General features: G+C 34.9%; 1 protein-coding gene across 1 annotated transcript; it reads right to left on the bottom strand.

Annotated features, from left to right (window-relative positions):
- Nucleotides 1-5744: 5744 nt before the first annotated feature.
- On the bottom strand, nt 5745-12348 carry LOC100378737 (uncharacterized). Its single transcript, XM_085495752.1, has 7 exons — nt 12300-12348; nt 11810-11887; nt 9664-10218; nt 9506-9538; nt 8513-9070; nt 8266-8291; nt 5745-6010 (listed from the first exon to the last, which is right to left on the bottom strand). The coding sequence occupies exons 2-6, from the start codon at nt 11883-11885 to the stop codon at nt 8269-8271; spliced, it is 1245 nt and encodes a 414-aa protein (XP_085351878.1). The 5' UTR covers nt 11886-11887; nt 12300-12348; the 3' UTR covers nt 5745-6010; nt 8266-8268.
- Nucleotides 12349-13732: the final 1384 nt, after the last annotated feature.

The raw sequence follows: 13732 nt of genomic DNA on the forward strand, positions 1-13732 counted from the left end.
CCCCAACAAAAGTGATTTAGATTTAATCCTGAACATTTTCCAATTTTGTTAACTGTATTGAAGAGCGGTATCATTGAGGTAGGCTTAATTGTACTGGTTATGTCGTCTGCATACATTACTAACTTAATAAATTTGTTAGAGGTACCAATACCATCTATAGTTGGATTATTTCAAATACTAATTGCAAGTAAATCCACTACTGTTATAAACATATATGGGAATAAGGGGTCTCCCTGCCGCACGCCTTTTGCAATGGGAAAATAACCAGTTGACCTTCCATGATTCATCACACAGGAAGAGATGTTACTGCAAAACGTGTTTACCCAACTAATAAAGGAGTTAAATAAAATTAAATACCTTCAATGTTTTTATCAGAAATTTGTGATCAACTGAATTAAAAGCTTTTTTGAAGTCCAGTGATATTAAGACCCCATGCGTATTTTGATGTCTAGTTAGCCACATTACATCAACAACTGTGCGAATTGCATCACCTATAAATCTGTTCTTCATAAACGCACATTGGTCTGGGTGAATGATAGTTGGCAGGATGGCATAAATGCGTTTTGCAATTGCTATAGAGGCTATCTTGACATCGGTATCAATGAGGGAGATTGGTCTATAGTGTTTTATCATTGCCTTTTTTAACGATCAGGATTATGACCCATTGTCTTTCCGACTCTGTTAACTGTCCCTTTCAAAGAGAGTAATTTAAGCTATTGAGTAAATGTGAACTAATAATGTTCCAATATGTTAGATAAAATTCAACTGACAAGCCATCAATACCCGGTGTTTTATATTTTTTTAATAAAGTTAAGGCTCCAAAACATTCATTCAAAGTTAGTGCTCCCTCACAAGACCGCTTTACTTCCTCACCTAGGCAGGGTATGTTAGTACTATATAAAAATTGCGCCCAGGTCTGATTCTATCAAATGATCTTTTGCATACAGATTTGAGTAGAACTCTTTAATATAGGACATGATGTGATCAGTATTTGTTTCCTCAGTATTGTTAATTTGTAAGCGTTTCACAGTTGCTTTAGTTTTGTTTGATCTCTCCAAATGCAGAAAAAAAATATTACTTTTTCTCCCAGCTCGTAATGATTACATCTAGATCGTATAATGGAACCCTGTACTTTATCATTCCAGATGTTTTCTATTTTCAATTTTGTCTCATGATATTGTTCTGTTTTAATTTCATTATCGAGATTATTTTCCAAGTCCACAATTAGCGATTCCAGTTCACGAAGTTATTTGTGTTTTTCTTGAGCTTTTAATTTTGAATTGTAAAACGTCTTTACACAAAGAATTATTGAATTTCCAGTAGGACCGACCATGTCTGCCCCATGATTCACTTTGAATACAGAGACTAATAGCGGAGTGATCTGAGCAGATGGATGGTTTGATTTCTACACACTTCACAAGATCTTGTAGGGTATCAGAAATAAAGCAATGATCAAGACGGTATTTATAACAGCAGATTTTTGACTCCATGTGAAGCGTTTGCTGCTTGGATTTTTTATCCGCCAAATGTCCACTAGATCAAAATTGGACAGTTTCTCATTCACTTTATCTATTAATCGTTTTTTTTGTATTTTAGATTCCCTCCTTGTTTACCCAGTGCAGGGTTAATGCATACATTAAAATCTTACCCTCACCTAACCAGTTATTAAAACTAGAACACCATAAATCATAAAACGGGAGTTGTTCACTGGAGATACTGGGTGCGTAGATGCTTCCCACTACCATTCGTAAATATTGGATGGTGACATCCAGATACACAAATCTCCCTTCATCATTATTGATGTTATCGTGAATTGTAGCATTGGCTAATTGTCTAAATAAATAATAAATACATACACGCCTGCTGTGATTAGTACCATGTGAGAAAAATATTTTGCCATTCCATTTTGTTTTGTTTACAAATGTATCTGTAATTTCGAACATCCATGGTATATTTATATGTATGGTTTTCTCTTTACCTCTGTTTGGTATTTTTGCTGTCATGGAAATTGCCTATTGGATATTATCTTAAGGGGCAGAAACCATTTGAGGTTGCTATGCTGCAATAATGGGAATAATTGAGCTATATAAATACATAATGTGTGTTGTATCTCACGAGCATGCCCCCTGCAAACGTTCATCTGCTTGGATGCCTGAGAATCGTCTAGAATTTAGTTATGTTTGTTTGTGAAATACTGGTATATTGTTAGCCATATGAATTTTCTGTTGGCACATGCAACATATGTACTTTTCTGTTGTCTGGTTTGGTCGTCCTTTTTTGTTATTCCTTTCTCGTAGCTATGGTCACCTGCTTTTTCTACTGTTTCGATCTCTTAATTTTTATTGTTTTTTGTATTTATGATATGGTATACTGTAAACCAAATAAAGCATTGACTATAGTTTGCTATGAATGATCTCTCAATTAAATTACTCTCACTTAATGTGAGAGGCATTAGAAACAATATAAAGAGAACCAAATTATTTACATGGTTGAAACGCAAAAATGTGACATTATTATGCTGCAAGAGACTTATAATTCTCAAGAAGTTGAAGAGCAGTGGACAAAACAATGGAATGGCCCTCTAAAGTAGCGTGAGCCAATCACGAAATGATGACTCATTATATACGAACATTAAGACAATCATATACACTTCCGTTGACATTATTATTTATATGACTTCTAGGATGGGTTTGTATCTTTCAACGGCGAACATGTGTGGTCAACTGCCGAATTCTATAGGTAAACAAGGAGGTCAATTACCCGCTTTAAACTAATATTAAGATGAAATATTCTGACAACTCACAATAACATAGGTATTGTCTAAGTCAGTTTAAGTTTAAGTCAGAATCATCTATGATGTACAAAGTGTAATCTTTTTGCTGAGTTGTTGCCTGAAGGTTGGAGTTTGCCGGGGCAGCTTTGTTCACCACTCTGCTAGCAATAGTTATATATTAGACTCAACTATCAAGTTAACAAGCTTATATCTCCAATAGTAGAGACAGATGGAGAACCAATAGGATCCCATCCAAGTGACCTCGTTGATGACAATAATTATCGGAGAGAAAATTATCTTATGTCAATTTATCATTATGTGAATTAATTTCATGAAATTAATTGAAATTATTCAAGCAATGTACATTAATTATTTCTGTTAACAAAAACATGCTCATTAAATAACACCGTAGGTCAGACATGTTGATATTTACGATGAGAACAGTGGCCAGCCAGGAAAATAAACGGAATTATTTTGGCTATATAGAGCTGTTATAATATCAGTCATTACATAATTTCCAATTTAATCAGTGGATTCTTCAAAACTCCCACTATTCCATGCTCCATTGTTTGATTAAATTTGCTCACACAGTTAAATATTATATTTGAAATTTGAATTACATCTAAATTATGCATGCATTATGGCGAAGGTTGTAATCACAATGCATGCTGGGATTTGGGTGTGTGAAATATTATTTTCTGTATGTAGCAAAGTTTGTTGAATTGTTCTATCTTTGTACAGTTTCTCGTAAATGTAGTCCAGGTTTCGTTTAAGATTACACAACGTTGAAGTTCAATTATTCCAAATTGATGATGCATGCTGGGAAATGTATAGAAGTCCATCCCTCCCGAATCAATTGCATGTTGGAATTTGTGTTTGTTATTTCTGATTTCATGATGTTTGGTTTTAATTATTATTCGGCGCAATGTATTCTGGGAAAATTGTATGTTCACATTGCATGATCGGAATCATTGTGACTTCAGGCTGAATCAATTGCATGTTGGAATTTGTGTTTGTTATTTCTGATTTCATGATGTTTGGTTTTAATTATTATTCAGTGCAATGTATTCTAGGAAAATTGTATGTTCACATTGCATGATGGGAATCATTGTGACTTCAGGCTGAAATTAATTTGTCTAATGTTGTTGGAGGCTCTGGTCAAACGAACTTTTACTGAATGTGAATTTTTATTTAATTGTATCGGAACTGGATGTCTGTTGTTTCTGCTCCCTTGGTCTCATTATACGCTTGTATACACGATGCAAGTATATTTTGCACTTTCCTTCCGACACAACCTCAAAAACATTACGCGCTTAAGCGTCCTCTAATTATAAAACCAAACATGGCTGCCATCAGGATTTGACCGGATTCCACACAAAGAAGTTCGCTGATTCTGTTTTAAACATTTTGGATTTCAGCATTCCCAATTGTGTATCTTTGGCGGGAAAAGATGTATATTAATAAGGTCATTACGAGGATACCTCAAAATATGCGCGAGGACATTACAGCTGGAATAACGACCGACGCGCAGCGTAGACAGAGAGCAGGTGCGTGGATATTAGAGCAGGCAGACATTGTTAAGATCAAAAACATTTATGAATGTTTACAATCATATATTCTGTTGTGCCCTCACAGTTCTCGTTATTATTATTCCCACTGAGAGGTTGCTACTTTATTGTTTGCGTATACAATAAACGTGTGCTGTTCGATAAAACCCATCAAAATAAAAAAAAAAAACTTTTCGTAATCTTTCAGCCGACCTGCTTTAACAACAAGGCTAATTTTCAGCTAACATTATACATCTAACGACTATCGACCTTCTCTGCTTCTGAGAATACATGTACACTAGTACTAATATGTAGTACTAACCCAACTCATAAATAGTTCGTTTACAGCCATAGAGGATGATTGAGTGAAGCTTTACATATACATGCCAGTCAACAGTTTTGTTTTCAGTCTTGACTTTCCATCTAATCTAGGCAAGCTTTGATACCTGATATATAGGTCTTCGATAAGATTTGTTAACACTATGACAATATTTGAATCTATGCAAATATTTTACTTTTAATTATATGTTTCTAAAACCGTCACGTCAGCTGAAGTAATTTTAAATACATAAAATTCGACATTCAAACTAAGACTCAGTTTTTGCTCACCTAAAATATATCAACAGTTCAGATCTTACTCTATTGAAACACCTCAAGCGGACAAGCATCCATTCAGTCAAATTATTATAACAATTGTAAAGCAATCGCCATACTGTATACACGAAATTTTAAACAGTCATTTTAAATTTGGTAATTCACATGTAGCCAACGTACTTGCATCAACTCCAAGAATAATCTTTCTTTGGTTTTTGCACACAGTTTAAATAGACGCTGGCAATAAATTATAATTTCTTTCATCTTGGGTGGACAAAGAGGCAAATCGCGAAACCATAATCAATTTGTTACCTATTATGGACATCCGACATTTATCAATTATTTGGTTCTCACGGAAATATAGAAGCGAACATAAAGTGGAAAGGTTGGGAACAATAGATACACGTTAAATGTAGAGCAATTAATATAGGAAGTAGGGGGAATCTCAGGAAAAATATTATAACATCCTGCCGAGCTGGCTTGTTGATGTCTAAAAGGGGTATATACTTCAAAACAAACGTTTCATACATTGATGGCATATACAATTTGTGTGTGGTACCTCATATGCTCTGAAGTTGTTTGGTAAAATTGATGCATGATGCCTTACAGCATAATCTTCTTTTTAAAAAGGAATAAAAAATGCGCCGAATACATTATTATATATTATTTGATGGTTTGAGTGGCACCATTTTGAGTCTAATAAAGTACCTCAATCGCTGATTATTTTGCGACGAAAATCTATCCTGTGAACACTTATCTCGAGTCGGACGTTGTATGCCAAAAAATCCCGTGAACAATGTACTATTTTCTATGAGAAAAAATACAATATATTGCCTTGCAATGTTTATATTTATTTACTACATCAAGACATGTACATTAAGTTATTCAAGTAACTACTGAATGAATGAAGTATTTTGGCGAAGGACAGTATCCAATGAATTTAAGCGAATATGTAATTCACTATGTCATCGCTGAGTTCCTGTAGCATTTCCAATATTCATTATTAAACAACTTTGTCTTCGATGTACCTTTCTATTTGGGAGGGTAATAATGTCTTCTGAGTATACATCCGAAGTGTAACTACGCCATATTATGCCTGCAAAAAAACAATAAAACCACTTTGAATGTTCCCCTGCTCTCAGTGACATTGTCTACAAACAATTGTTTCTTCGCATAATTGGTGTACTTATTATGCAGATTTCTTCAGACATGTTTTTTTTTCCTTAAGTTGAACCTCGCCGTAAACCAGCAAAGCCTGATTACATAACAAATCCCAAATAGAAAATTATTCTCGTTCCCTATGAAAACATATGTTCTGTTATTTATTCACAATTTTTTTTCTATTGTATTTTTGTTTAATTTATGATATTCTAATTTTGTTTCATTTCCAGTATATACATTGTTCTATAGTAAGCATAAATGTACAGTTTGACATTGGTATTCATACCATTATTTAACTGTTTTGATTATGACTCGATGGGCGACAAACTAGATTAGTTTTTCAATTTTTTTAAAAAATATTTTTGTTTGTCTTATTCGCTTCTGATAAAATAAAACGGGAACGTATGGATTTTGAGATAGAAATGAATTGAGATTGCACGTCCTGTTATTCATATAACATTTGTGTCAATTTTGATAACTGTATATAAATAGACCCAACTGACTCTTAGAATTTCCACGGTTACTAAAAGAGACGGTTAGGAAACGAACCATGTTCTTTTCATTGGATGCGTGTCGCGGGTAAACATTTGAAACAAAAGACGTACTAATCTGTGATAAATCATTAACATAAAATGTAGACAGTTGACAATTATGACGTCATTTTCCACAGAGTTCATTACAATCAACAACTGCACGCCATTTTATTGTGTCACTGTCGATACTTTCAGTAATACTAAAGTGTAAGTTGTTACAGTGAATCCTGACAAAACCTGTCGCTCGGTTTAAACTCAATACAAATTTGCCTGTCTTGTATGGCATTTTCGTTTCTAAATAACAAGATCGGCAAAAAACTGAAATAAAAAAACCAACAAAACATGATCAGAAAAAAAGACGTCAAAGAAACCATACAAGTGTTTATATTTCAGCCAGGCGAAAGTTTTAATGAGGAGCCATGATACCACGTACATTTTGTTGGAAATAAACAAAATGTGCGATAAGATAACTGAAATGACCCGCCCATGCTCTACAAAATGCATGTAAGCAGACCAAATATGCAACAACAGGCAGTTCCAATGAAATTAAGAACGGTTAAAAAGGGTTCGAAAAATTGATTTGGCGAAGAGACTGCTAGAAAGTTGTACCGACAGTTCAATGTATTCAAAAATTGTAGTGTTGACTAAAACCACATTTAACGGCACGCTGACTATTGCAACATAAAAAATTTTCCAAAAAACTGAAACAAGGACAGACAAGAACAATTAAACAGGCATTTTATGAAACTGGCAGAAAATGTTGAATACATTTTCAACAATTACTACGGCGTCTACAAAAAAAGTGTTACGACTTTAAACAAAATGGCTGATACAGTGACGCGAAAGAAAAACGATAACATTTACTCTAATAAGCCCCCAAATCGCACACAACCTTCATAAGTACGCACAGTAGTATACTAAAAATTCATTTGGTAGTATTTTGTATAATATAATGTATTTTAAAATAGTGACTTAGGGGTTAGAATTTTTGTCACTTTTTCTACCGGTACCCAAGCTTACTCTCATGACAACAGTGAAAACGATAAATGACGATTCTCGATTCTGAATGTTTTCACAGTCACAAAGAGTACTCATCTGAAATGTACGTGTGGTTCTTCGTAGAGCTTGTTCACTAAACGTGGATATTCTATCGAAAACGAGCTTAAAATTTCAAATTCGCGGATCATCAAGTGATCGACACAAAAATGAAACAAAATGGTGGGCCTTGAAATCTCAAGCAATAGAGGGCGTGCACAGCGCGACACGCATCCTTGAGGGATTAGGCAGATTCACACCTTTTAACAATAGCGTTTCCTAACCGTCTCTTTTAGTAACCGTGGAATTTCGATATAAATAGTAAACATATGAATGTCACGTATACACTATTAAAGAAAGGAATGCAAAACTGACTCGCGTTTGCCTCATGCATAAATGCCAAATAAAATAAATAATGCAACAATATCACGTATTTGAGGAACTATATTTAAAGTATTCAATGATGGAATTTGTTCCAATCTGGACAAGAAAAACGGTTCGCCTGAGCTGTTAAACTGTAACACACTCGAGAGATGGAGGGCACGTGTCACAAAACCTGCAATACGTACGCATGCAGTCAAATGTACTGCATCATAGTACATATTTAGAAATGGATACTCACTGATCATGGTAGTCTTGGGTGTCCACCTATGTTGATGAAAAGATACAAAAGAAATTGTTAACAAGTTGAATCGCAAATTTGTCTAACTCATCTAAGTTATGTTGTGTACCTGTCATATTGTGAATATCTGGGTGAAATGCACAATGTGATTATTATTACAAATCAGGGAAAAAACGTAATAGATCCGCATAGAACACTAGTGAATTGATTATTGTTATATCATCAAAAATCACGTAGATGAACTTACAATAATAGGTGACTACAAGATGTTTGGCTCTATCGTCCGGACAGGGATTACCATACACACTCATGACGGTGTTTTTACTACATGACGTTTTGCCCTCGCATATCCTTTTTACTACATTCTTGACGTCTTCCACACACGGTAACGCCGCATTAACTTCGTTACCACACACGTCAAGAAGACCTCCCCATCCGTAATGTGCTTCGAGAATGCGAATTTCGCCAGAGTCGCAGGATAGTTCCATCATTTCTTTTTGGCATGTTACACTTCTCTTGACGTACGCGTATACTTCACGAGCATTCCACCCTTCACACTCGCTATCTTTAACACCATATTTGTCATAATTGTCACCCGCATCGTCACCAGAGAAACATTTTGCCGGCGCGGTGGTATCTATTGCAGGCCGTATTCCGAATACATCATGACCCACAGCAAGGTCTGCACACATTTGTAAATTCGACGAGCATTCGTTATCTAGTGCACCCATTACATCAGGAAGAGCCCTGTCGCCATCTATTGATACTTCACGGAAACATCCAAGACGAATTAAATCACCTCCTTCTAAAAAGAGAACTTGACGTGATTATAATAATATCCCATAAACATTATTATTACCGGAAATGTATCGGGAATTGTTCATTATTTGCAAAGCGTACTGTTGCCTTGTTGATTTGAGCCACATGCGACATATGAAATTCGTGTATAATATATTGTTTACTTGCACGAAATGTGAACGAATGCTTCACGACAACCATGGTGTTTCAAATGAATCAGAATAAGATGTTTTATTGTTAACCACAGCACACATTCACTGGATTTTACTGGTGTTCTTGTTAACAAAGTTTCAGTAACGTGTACAATGTTATACCATGTCTGGTTAAAGTAATTATGAATTACGAGGACATTATGGAAACTAATTCCAATATCAATGAACAAAATTATCTTATCAGCCATGTACAAAAAGATCGACAAATAAAAATAAAACGGAAGGTGTACCTAGATCCAATGGCGGAAGATTACGGTGACCACCTAAAATAAATATAACATGTTCAGTCAAAAATTATAGCCAATATATATAAGGTTGATATTTTTGAGAGCGTTTAAAAAGTATACGAAAATGAAATAACCTAGATTAATATGTCTGACAAACTTACAGTAATAACGAATGTCAAGGTGTTTTAGTTGGTGGTTGCAGGGATCACCAAACACACTGAAAACGGTGTTCTTCGTGCAATAGGTCTCGCCGTCGCATAACTTCTTCAATATATTCGTGACGTCAGATTGGCAAAAATCCCCTTCTTCAGCATCATCGTCACAAATCCCAGCCCCATTGCGTCCATAGAATCCATCGACAATCTGTATAGTGCCACCATTATTGCAGGAGATTTCGAACATCTCTTTTTGGCATGACGTGGTCTTATACACATTGGCAAACACATGTCGAGAATTCGAACTACATTGATCTTCTGCCTCATGGTCGCAGTTATTCGAATACCCAAACATGTCATACGTATCAGCGGCATTGTCACCAGAATAACATTTATCATCTCTTTTAAATCCGAAGACATCGTGGCCATGATTTATAACCTTGCCTGCGCACTGAACAAATCTATCGAAAATACATCCACCCGTCAACATTCCGTGAGGCACTGGCAGCGCTCTAACAACAGGGCCATGTGACTCTCTAAAACAACCTAGATATTGTATATCTGAAAAAGGTAAGAAGAATTCTGGTGTAATTTATTGCATATAATGTGTCAAGATATCTATTATTTGATTGACAAAAAGATGAATTCCAATGTACACATTTCTTTTCTTCGTGACTAGACAACGTATTTTTGTAACGTGGCATATTAAGTGTTGGTATTGATGCATTAACACATACAGAAACTAATTAACTTTGAATAATAATGTCATTCATTTCCCTATATACCTTTGAAACGGGTCTAACACTCATCACATATAGCCATAGCAGGTTTTCATTCATATCTCGATTAGAAATTTCAAGTCTAACAGACTGATCTTCGCACAGCCAATCTGTAGAGTACTACATGGCATGTTAGTGGGATAATACACTTTATTGCATACATTTATGCCATTCAAATAATGATTTTCAACATTATTTGTATTACAACATACAACCAATGAGAGTTCGCAAAGTTAATGCCCACGCTCGAAAAGCAACAAATATTTTACGCACAGGAATTAGAGGAATTAGTGCAGTAGGCAATGTTTTTTTTTTAAATTGAAAATCAAATATTAACATTAAATATTATTAACGGAATCTCTGAAAAGTGCAACTGATTTAAATAGATTCGCAGTGGAAGTGATGCAAAAAAGTGACAATGGTGTGTACACTAACTAATATCCGAAAAGATTTGGTTACATAAAAATATATCAGTTTTACAATATAACAAGTGAGTTTGGTGATGTTAGTGTAAAACTCTGGGTTAATTATTGTGAATGGACACATGATTCATTCAATTGTGTCCACCATCCTCCAATTTTAGAGATATTACTCCAGCATGTGATCAAGATAACATGATACTTCGGTTGGGTATTGCTTTCCCGAGCCGTCATCGTAGCTGTTACCTTTCTCTTCTAAAATTTACTCCAGTCGTCGTTTTTCGACATAGTATCATATTAAATCAAAATAACTGCTCTATTGTGAATCAACATAATATTACACGCGTCTGCGCATAGCAATGAATGATATAACATGTTAATTTGAGTGATTCCAAACAAAACACGTGGAACAAATCGGCGCTTGGGGGATTGTCACCGAATCAATGAATTACACATTGAACACAAGATTCAAATGCTATAGATTATGGCAATTCAATTGTTGCGCCACCTATTATATATAGTCTATGATAGAGAAAAGATATAGACCTGTCAGAGTAGAAGTTGATATTTTAGGGGTTTGAATATTCTCAATTTACGAACATTCAAAGTGCTCCTTTGACTACACTTCGTCGCCAAGTCTCAATCAAGATCACATTTAACACTCACATTGCATATACTACTGTCTTTTCAGGGATTTTGTTTTCAACTTTTTGCTCGTTAATGTATTTTTCCGGCCAATATCAGCGGCGTTTTAAAACGTGTCATGCTTGATTTCGATAAATCATATACCTCCATTCACAATAATATCTAATAACAGCTGAATCTTAAATCTTTTTACTCGTTGATTTTGTTTTTTTAAATAAAAGATTCAGACACCGGGATATGTTGGGGGGAAGTTTTAACTTACCGTCAATGTAGTATATATTGACATATATTATGACTATATTTTCTTACCGGGGAAGTCGAGCTCTGGAAATGGGTCACACAGTGCCGGTACTGCAAGCAGTAAAATCATTATCAAAGAAGCCATATCTGCAGAGAAAAATATGTATACAATTACTACATTAGATCAATCCGGTCTAGTTTGAAAGACTAGCTTCTGATATTTATTATTTTTTGATTGTTTGTGTTGGCACGGTAAATCTACATAACAGAACTAATAGATCTTGTGCGATCATTTTTTTATGTGTATGGAATTTATTTGAACCGAATAAAAAAAACGGTTTGCGTCTTCGTAGAAACCATATTTATACAATTATCAATATTTAAATATCAACTATTTGTAAAAGTGAATTAATTAACTTATCGTCATATAACCCGACCATTCCACATTTTAAACAAAATATTCGCGTACTACCATGCCACATACGTGGTGCGGTGAAAGGATGAACTTGCAGGAAAGTTCAACTCGATCACAAATATTTAGATTAAATGTAATACTTACTTTCTGTATTTCTTTGCAGGTGATACAAGTTGGACTTCTACGGATGAGTAACTAACAACGGTTGAGCTTCCGCTTTTTAAGCACATTTTTGCGAACGAAATTGAATATTCATGACAGTGGGTGGGTGACGGGTATTCTATTATTTACAGGGGTGAAATTGGATGGACTTATCGAACATGTTCCTCTTCCGCCATCGTCCCTCGCTCTATTATTATTTCTTTGTATAAACCTTCTCTCTATTTATGCCCAGCCACCATCCCTCAACCTGATATAGTATAATCACCCTCTTTGGTTACTTGTCAGCCAATCTTATCTCGGAAACACATTGATTGACATACATCAAATTCAGGTATTTTAATAAATGACAACGTGTCAAAATCCTGAATCTACATTTCATGAACTTAATTTTGCATGATGACATGAACTAACTAATTAACTAAAATAACTTTACTTAATAGACGAAACGTCAAAATCCTACATCGCGTCTCATCGAAGCAGTGAGAATAATTTGCAGTTAACTGTGATTTTTCTCAAATCGAGTGGAATTACTTTCATATATTTACATGAGTTGATTTATTTATTAAGATTCATTTATATAATTTTCAGGAAAAAGAACAACAATTTTTCTTTCAATATTTAGGTTTTTAGCACTTCTTTTCCCTAACCGTTTAATCTCACAGTGTCAGATTCATCATATTTGTTGTTTATTTGTTTTTTCATACCTTACAAACATACATGCGTTAGGTGAGATATGCAGTAAAGAATAAAGGAAATGTTGAGTAGTTATTGCACTGTCACATATAGTATTATTTCCATCAGTTTTGTAGTTATTGGAAGGTGCTTGATCTTTCTACGGATCATGAAAGAATTGGCTCCAATTTGCGTTTGTGAATTTCAATTTATATGACATTGTACTGTACCAACGATCAGCGTAAACGAACAAGTTATCAACCAACACATATCATTTGTTATGCCCATTGGTGAACGTAGCTAACTCTTTTGGAACATTTTCTGACATGTATTGTCTACACATGTAAGCATTGGCTACCAATTATGGCGACAAATGCTAATGGTAAAGACGTGAAGCCGATCTTCATGATTTTGAATGAGATTCATGACGTAGGAAGGACGATTATGTAACACAAGAAGAGGTGTACCTAGCCGCAGCCGAAATAATACCTGCTACGAACCTACGATGCATCCAGTTTGCAAGAGGTATTTGTACAATATACTTGAAATGTTCAGCCGAAAGAGTAAAACTTGAGAGTAGTGGCTTTACTATCAAAGGTCAGCGTGTTCACTTACGAGAAAACAATCCTTTTGTTAAGCGTTACAATGGCATTCGACTGACTGTGAAAGAATTATCATTCCCAGCTGACAATTCACTAATTGCGAGTGGTCTTATAAAATACGGGTGTGAAATAGTCGGCATA

The sequence above is a fragment of the Saccoglossus kowalevskii genome, chromosome 22, assembly GCF_978046115.1.
Source record: "Saccoglossus kowalevskii chromosome 22, keSacKowa6.1, whole genome shotgun sequence".
Lineage (NCBI taxonomy): Eukaryota > Metazoa > Hemichordata > Enteropneusta > Harrimaniidae > Saccoglossus > Saccoglossus kowalevskii.